Raw genomic sequence first — 8,899 nt, 5'->3', positions numbered from 1 at the left:
AGATACACTACAAAAACAGACGTAAATTGGGACAAAATTTTTTTTTAAATAAAATTAAAATAAGTGATAGTAGATATTTGATTTTTTTTAGTATACAACTTGTTTTTTTCCAGTTTCAAGATGGCAACCCCCCACTCCAAGGAGTACTTCTGGGACAAGGGGAGGAACATCTGGTGGCAAAGGTCAGGGGTTAGGGGCAGGACTTCTGGTCCCAAGATAGTGACCAGGAGGTGGAGCAACTGTTGGGGGCAGGGCTACCCATGCAGCCCTTGACAGCTCACCAAAACTCATTAAGCCCTCCAGCCAAAATAACTGACCACCCCTGCACTAAACATTTATGAACAAGTTAGATAAACATTTGACAGAGATAATCTAAGTATGTTTGATTCTGCCTCCGCGCAAGGGGAGGGATTAGACAGCCTCTCAAGGTTCCTTCCAAACCTGCATTTCTGTGACTTTGGAAGAACAGTCTTGATTTGTGACAAGATGGGATACTCTGAGATACCATTTGAAGGATCCTTTACAAGACAAATAGTTTGCAACAGGTTATAATTGTTTCACAGATTTCATAAGCGGGTTTGCTGAGCTCCCGCAAGGAAGAAGGATTACCAAGCAAAAAACAAATCTCACTTCTACCTGTCAGCACCCCCTGGACTATCAGTTGTATCCCACTGGCACAGGAAAGAGGCTGCCAAAATCTTAGAGGAAGGGGTCCAAGAAATGCTGGAAGTTATTGGTGTGTAAACTCTTCTAAAACATCAACTACATACACAGCCAGACAAAGAAAAGGTGCTTGATTACCATTTATTCACTATTCGGTTCAAAAAAGATCTCTCTCAAAAGCCATCATATTGAATTCAATTTCTGGTTAGGAAGCAGGAAGAACTATCTTTGGTTTACTAACGAGTAGAAACAGCTCTCTCAGTTTGAGGCAAGTCCCCAGACACCCTATGGAAGCAGTAAGTCTGTATTGTGGCACTGTGTTCCTCTAAACACCCAATGAGTTTGTTATGAATCATATTGTACTTTGATTCATGTTTGGCAACATTTTGTAATATTGTTTACCCTTCTCCTAGACAGCAATTTAGAAGTATGCTTGCAGACAAAAATATAACTCAGAAAAAGTCTTGGAGAAACTGTTTACAGTAAAATCTTGTTAATTTGAAATGCAAGGCACTAAAAAAACCCACACCCAACGAAAAACAAAACAAAACATGACTTTGAAATAAATGGGTTTGAAATAAATGTTCACAGACTTAGTTCACCCACAACCATTTTTTTTATCTTTTTGCAAAATGCTGCAAGTTTTAGCACATGTATTCCATAAACATACTTTTGAGCAGCACTTTTGTATCTGTTCACATATAATGCATATATAATGCAAACTGGGCACATCTACATGAACCTTTGCTACAGAGCTGACTAATTAGCTCCACAGTAAAACATCACCAGTGTGACCCTATTATGTTGCAGTAAACTAATAAACAGTGTTGCAGGGTAGCTCAGCTAAACACAAATACTACCCTGCGGCAGTGTTGTTTCATGCGCCGCAGTGCATGTGTTGATGGTAACCAGGCTGGCTGGGCCATGTTGGTGCTTCAGCACAGAGCTAGCTGGCAGGCAGCACCTGCACTGAAGCACCCTTGTGCCCCAGCCAGCCCCTCACAGCACATGGAGCCCAGCTGGAGCAGCCTGGGCTGGCAGAGGACCCAGGGCTGCTCCAACCAGGTTCCACATGATGCGGAGCAGCCCCTCTGTCTCAGTCAGCCCCCCCACAGCACATGGAGCTCAGCTGGAGCAGCCCTGGCCTGACAGGCTGACCCCTGTGTCCCCTCCCAGCCTCAGCTGCTCTGACCAGGCTCCGCATGCTACACATGAATAAACTCTGGAGCAATACGCTCCAGAGCTTGTTGCTTCCAGACGCACATTCAGACAGCATGCCCAGAAGCAAAAAACTCCAGAGCAATAAGCTCCTGGGCATGCTGTCTGAATGTGCATCTGGAAGCAAAAAGCTCTGGAGCGTATTCATGCACATTAATTGCACATGTAGACACACCCACTATGTATGATATTAGTCCAAAGCCAGAGCTGGGATGGTAAGGGTGCTAAGGCACATGGTTGACAGCCTAGAAATGGCAAGTTTGAGGCCATATCAGAAGCGCTCACAGCGCAACCCCATCAGATTCCAATGAATCTGCAAATTCTGCTAAATGCCATGTCACAAGGACATCAAAATTTTTTTTTTTTAATTTGTGCCAAATTAGCCAAATCAGTTCCAAATTCTATCGACTGAACAGAACTCAACTGTTCAAGTCTGTGTGGCTCTACCACCAGCAAGTATCCTACCGCCCAGGCTATTCAGCCTGGGGTTTCAGATACTCCCAAATCCATGGCAGACTTCCTCTGTGCAAGTGCCAAGCCTGGAGGCATTGGGATTCAGATGCCCCCTAGTCTCACTTGCTCCTAGGGAAAGACCATAGGAGCAAGCCAGAGGAAGAGACCAAGAACAATCACCTATTACCATAAATTGTGTAGCCAAGATCCTCCCACTGGGAGGCTATAGTAAACTCTCACAGGGGTGCCTGCCTGCAGTGCAATGGACAGGTCTCCACCCTCAGTTACACTAAGTTATCCAAGGCCAGGATGAGGTATGTAAAATCACCTTTCCTTGGAACACTCCTAAAAGGCTCATGATTTAGAGTGTAGTTTGTTGGGCTAGGCCCCAGCAGCCAACAACGTTTCAAGACAGGGTGACCCCATAGCCCAGCATTACTCCGTGTGTATACTCCAAATACTCCCAACAAAAGAGCCACATGCTAATTAGCCACCCACTCATAACTGGAAATGAGTGTTCTTGTCAAGTCCTCAGACCCTGCAAAAAGTTATATGCAAATGAGGGGTGGGGCTGCCTGATCCAGCTCCATCCCATGGAACGTGGGACCACACCGGTCACACGTGATGGGTCAAGAAAGGGAGCCAAGGCTCTCATGTATGTAGACATTTGGTGATGTTTGCCAGACATTTAAGGCTGGTGAAGAAATAGGAAAGAAAGGCATTGCTCAGCTGTGGGAGTGAAGAGGAAGTTGAAATGTATTTGACATAGTGATTCAGTAGGACTTAAAAAACAGTCAGTGCTGAGGGAGCCCAAGTGCAATGCCTACTATGTCTTATTCAGGTGGACTCTACTAACCCAGCCTTATGGCAGGTTCCACCAGCCTGTTTGCCCAGTATGCGCTCTGGCCTTGTGCTAAATGTTTTACGGGCATGCTCAGTGCAGACTGCACTCAATTAACCTTGTAGTTCAGGGGTGCTCAACCTCCAGCTTACAGCCCAAATGGATCCCATAGAGAAATTGCATCTGGCCCATGGGGCTCTCCATGGGACAGGAAATTTGGCGGCAAGGGACCACTGGTCATTAATATAGTCACCCTCATCCTCCCAAATTCCCAAAACCCAAACCCTGCACTACCTGTCAGAGCTGGACCATGCCCCACAACTGGATCAGGGCTGGGCCACATCCCCTTACCCCCTGCCACGCCAGGCTGGGTAGGGGCCAGGCCTCATCCCATTCTCTCCTCCATTGGCCCAGTTTGAGGGAAGACCACACCTGTTCTCCTGCAGGGCCAGGCCATGCCCACTCCAACTGCAGAGCCACATTGGGGACGGGCCTCTTCACCCATGAGGTCAAGCCATGCACATTTTGGGCAGTTCTGATGACAAGAGAAACCTTTTTTGACTAAAACAGGCATGCTAGCAAGACAGCCTGAGATTTGTGAGGTTGCTCTTGCCAAGATGCATACAAGCCCCTGCCTCAGAGCATGTTACCTGTCCTGCAGCGAAGGCCTGGACTTGTAATTACCAAAACAGAGAAAAACAAGCATCACAATGCTGTTTGTTAGAATTCTTGTCCTTGGGTTATCTACAGGCAGAGGCAAATGCCCAGTTTTATAGCAAAGAGAAGCAGGACTAACTACTAGGTATTTCCTTTGTTGCTGCCAGAATAGAAATCACTTCTAATACAGAGAGCAGGGGAGAAAACAACTTTAATTTAGCAGTTGTAAACAAAATTCAAAGTCTTATGAATCTGTAGCTAGATACATTATCAGGCATGAACACTTGATGTGTTTCTGGAATGAATACCCAAAGATTTGGCAGTGATCTGACCCATGCAGGATGAAAAGCATGGCTGAAATGACTTGCATGGTACAGCTGGCAGAAAGAGTCACTCTGAGATTTACAGTATAAATTAGGGGAGGGATACCAAATGCAGAGTTCTGTGCCAGACACAATCACATGGCAATGGTCCTTGTTATCTCAAGAGGAAAGTGGTGTACTGGGTTACAGGACTGCTGTCACTTTTTTATTTCTGATATAGCAAGAAGCAAGCCCAATTGGCAGTTAGGCCAAGGCTCCTTTGCACAGCAAGTCAAGCTTAAAATGCAAACTTAGGCCTCTTGATGCTAGGAGTCCAATGCAAGCAGGCTTTCAGTGACAGACTATAAGGAATCAGGTCCTGCATGCCCTTTCCACAAGCAGTAAGCAAAAATCCCCATGACACTACTTACCCATTCCTGAAGGTCTTTCTTTGTCTGAACCAAATAAAAAGTCGTACTTGGCCTTGGCAACAGTCTGGGAATGAGCTGATGCATCGTTACTCCAGACAAATGCTTCTGCCTGCGAAGTCAAAGCAAAAAATAACAAGAAAAATGTTTTTCCCATTCAGTTAAGTGTGAACCAGGTTACTAAGAAACCTTTAAGTTTGCCATCAGGGTGGAATTCATCAAAACCAGTTCCCATTCAGATGTACCTGAATGGGAGGGAGCAGAACACAGCCAATGCTAAGCCTCTATACACTCCTTTAAATAGGAAGAGCAAGATTTTCCAGGAATGACTGGGCAGCCAACCTGCAGCAATTCAAAGAACTACAGTTGTCTGAAGTTGGGTCCCAAATCACTAATCATTTGCAGTGACCTGAATGATGTCACTCATAACTAGAAACTCACATTTGAAAACAGGGTCTCATACTTACCACCCTCCTAATGCAGGATATAAAATTACAACCTTCCTAATATAGGAGCACAGTAATTCTTCCATATTGAACTCTGCAACATCAATTAAAAGCCTACTGCTTCTCTTTCAACTGACACTACTTACAGTACGAGTAAGGAACCAGATTTCTTCCCAAACACATGGGACACATCTTTTTAAAAAGATTCTGCTGCTATGGTGAAAAAGGGAAATCTTTAGTTAAAGATACTTCAATGAAATTTCACCAAAATCCTCTTTCCACTTCCTGAGTATCACAGTTACATCTGTCCCTTCCACGGTTTATGCTGGCAAGGACTTGACACACAGGTACACATCAGAAAAACAGAAAAAACTTGTAACTAAGTTCAAAATATGCTCTTACTAGTAGCAATCCAGACAAGTGTTGAAATCAATGGCACATAAAGGCTCCAGCTTGTCAGAAGCAAGGTACCAATAATGCTAGTAAAAGACCTTCTTAGCCCCATCTTGATGGAGCTATGTAAGCAGAGAAAAGAACCTGTTTGATGGAATCCTGGCCCTGACGACATTGCTGGGGTAGGATTACACCCACTGGATGCAAGACAGCTAGCTATATGCACAATAGCTCCCATACCAGTCTCCAGTCCTGGATGCAGCTCCCTGCACAGCTTCTGGCCACAGACCTGTACGCAGCACCCTCACTGGGGCTTCCACCTATGCTGCTACCCCTGTGATGCTTCACCTCACACTCAGCTGGCAGGGCTGCCACTGCCACACAGGCATCCCAGGTCTAGCTGTGGGCTGAACCAAGGGACCTGCTGCAGGCCAGGCAAAAATCGCTTCACAAGCCAGATCCAGCCCACAGGCCATCTTTTGCCCACCCCTGGTTTAGAGCATCATCTGCTCTTAACTATGCTATACAGCCAGGTAGAATCCAGACAGGAGAAGCATCCATATACAGAGGCACTGATCAATTTTTAATAGTAGCCAAGATACGGTCAGTACATGAATCAGCTGGAAGGTCCAGATTTTTCACATTGGCACCTTTGGGGTCACAGTTCTTCCATTCTGAAACCAAACCTCTGACAGGTGTCAGCAAATGATTTGCTGTGCTCTGTTATCATGCCAGCAAACTTGTTTTGCTCACTTTTGTTTTTGTATACGTTTTGTCATAATGCCAAGAAGGAAATTCCAGTGCACTACACCCTAGGCATCACCCAACAATTGTGAGAAATTCCTACTGTTTGACTTGGTAGGCCCAAGATCAGGTGCCTGAGATGAGATTCCAAAATCCATCTGGTTTTCAAACACGCACAGTGTTCTCGGTTAGAGTCAGGCCAGCTTTTACCAGTAAATGCCCAAACACAGCCTTAGAATATACTGATGTAAATTGCGGGCATAACACCTACCCATGTTGCAAAGGAATATAAAAAAGCCTTGATGTTTAAAGGAGTTCATGCCCTTAGGATCTTAAGTTTTTTTTTCCTTAAATCTTGGCAAGAACAGTGCAACTTCAAAACCATGGGACAGCAGCTACCACTTCTGTCTAGTTTGCTGAAGAAAGACTGAGGGTGAGGGGACCAGCTGAAACAAGCAGATCAAGTTGGGAACTGGGAGTTAAGGTTCCTTATTTCCGTTCCTGACTTTGCCACCAACTTTAGGACAGATCCAAGGCCAATGAAAGTCACAAACTCCTGGTGTGGACAAGTCATTAGCAGGAGTTCACAGGAGAGCTAGACGTTTATTTGGAACATCCCAAGCCACATTAGTAAGGACTGAAACAGCCAAATGGGTTTGGAAATGAAATTAACCTCATGCATATACCAAGTCTTTCCATGAGAGGGAGAAACAGATGGTCTCATGAGCAAGTTATTTCATGAGGCCCTGTTTCAGGAGAAAGGGGCTGCATCTTTCTCTGAAGGCTCTGTAACAACAAACAGTCTAGTGGAGTAGATACATTACTGGTCTGATCCAGCATGGCTGTTCCTAGGTTCTCATGGTCTATATTAAGCAACATTGCTTTTTAAACACTTGCAAGGTCTTGATCCTATGGCACTGAGGTCTCCCTTACTCAACCACCAGTTCCATTTCTGCAGCTTGCTTGGCCTCACTCAATATGTAAAGCTATTTGAAAGATTATGTGAACACATGGCTCCAGGCCATAGCATTAGCCCCATAATTCCCATTCAGCAGCTTGAGGCCTACATGCAGCTATATCATTTGCTCCATGATTTGCCTCAGTGTCATTTCACACAAGCACATGCTACCTCGGTATTGTGCCTTTGGGCACATAGTTGAACAAGTAACTCGATTCAACACCAAGAACCAAGGAAAGATTTCTATGGTACATTGTTTTATTAAATGGGCCACAGGAACCCTGCACTGGACTCTAACTCCTGCTGGAAGGGCAGGGGATTTTGAGCTGTGGCACAATTGGACTCAAGCATCTCTAAGACCCTCCTTGTCAGGGTAATACAAGGAACTGCCTTAGCCATATGAGGTCTCCACTTCTTTTTCCAAGAAGGGAGATGCCTTAAGGATGGGACCAGACAGCCTCGAGCAGCAACTTAAAAAAAAAAATTTTTTTTAACGATTACCTTGTACATCTCCTGGCATGCCGAGGAAAATGTCTCTGTGTGCCACTAATTGGCACATGTGCTGGGGGCTGCCTATCCCTGGACTAAAAGAAAGATGAACTTGGAGCAGTGTTTAAACTGGGTAGTTGCGCTGACCCATATAGCCTCTTAATGTCTTCCTAGGAACCAGGCTGGGCTAAGAGGACTGATACAAAACTCCTTTAATTAAGCAAATTAACAATTTCTGTTAGAAAGTGGGTTTATAGCAAATTATGTTAAACTTCTTTGAGACTGCATATTCTATTGATAAAGGGAAATTATACATTTTTGTAAGGCTCCTAAATTGGTACTGCCTGGCCACATGATTAAGAAACTAGGAACGAAATCAACACATTACACACAGAATGCATTAAAAGCTAGCTAACAGATGGGTCTTGAGACTGAACAGGGAATTGTGCATATTTGGCTGTCTGCCAACTAAGTCTGCACAGACTATGTTTTCTTCTAGGTCATTGGTTCTTTTAAATAATTAATTAGTGATGAAGTTTGCAGATGCCTCAATCCTTGTGTCAGTGGTGAATAACTTAGAGACTGTCATGGTTGGTTTGGGCAGCTGGGGGCAAAGGAAGAATGTGTTTTAATACGAGTAGATCTAAAGTTCTGCACCTAGGAATCTAGGCTGCACAGGATGCAACAAGGACTCTTGGTTATTGCTCTCCATGAGATCATGAGGGTTAGGGTACATGATTATCTGAATATGCCTATGCAATCTATTGATGAATAAACAGGTGTATGGAGGAACAAGAAAGCTTATATTACCTCTGCCTTAAGCATTGGTGTGACAGCTACTAACCATGTTGCACCCCATTTTGGGGTTCACTTTGTGAAGGATAGAGGGTATAGTCTCCTTGCACTCTTAGCCAGCCTAGTTATGGTGGTAAAATGTTCTTGTATAGATCAGCTCAGACAAGAAGTAGCTCCAGGATTTTACGAAGGGGGTGTGCAGGAGCAGTAACTAATGCTGCAGGAGTAGCTGCATTCCTACTCCTGCCCCCTCCCCCCAACCCTTCTACTGGGGAAGGCAGACCATGCCACGGGAGTAGCAGTCTGGGACTTCAAGTGCTGAAAGCAAGTAAGAATCCTGTCCCACCCTTTCCCTCCCATGCAGCCCCTCCTCTCTTTCCACCTCCCTCCCTGACCTGCTGCTGATGCTGTCCTAGGGAGCCAAGGAACTCCAGAGCTGCTCCAGCCAGCCTGCACAGGGTCTGGGGTTAGCCTGGGTCAGCAGCAGCGACAGAAGGCAGGCAGCTTGTCCA

The 8,899-nt window shown here is 45.1% G+C and overlaps 1 protein-coding gene and 1 long non-coding RNA gene across 2 annotated transcripts in view; one reads left to right on the top strand and one right to left on the bottom strand.

The window, feature by feature from the left end:
* PSD3 (pleckstrin and Sec7 domain containing 3) overlaps positions 1-4,734 on the bottom strand; it is a 206,325-nt gene extending 201,591 nt beyond the window's left edge. The window contains exon 1 of the mRNA XM_019517099.1: positions 4,566-4,734. Within this exon, the coding sequence (XP_019372644.1) occupies positions 4,566-4,719 (154 nt within the window). The 5' untranslated portion in view covers positions 4,720-4,734. The remainder of the gene's footprint in view (positions 1-4,565) is intronic.
* Positions 1-8,899, top strand: part of LOC109297389 — a 788,954-nt gene that overhangs the window by 299,451 nt on the left and 480,604 nt on the right. The gene's annotated exons all lie outside the window — the stretch shown is intronic.

This window comes from Gavialis gangeticus, unplaced genomic scaffold (assembly GCF_001723915.1).
Source record: "Gavialis gangeticus isolate Ggan-Ray unplaced genomic scaffold, GavGan_comp1, whole genome shotgun sequence".
NCBI lineage: Eukaryota > Metazoa > Chordata > Crocodylia > Gavialidae > Gavialis > Gavialis gangeticus.
The sequence above is the reverse complement of the archived record's forward strand: the minus strand, read 5'-3'. Positions and strand labels throughout refer to the sequence as shown.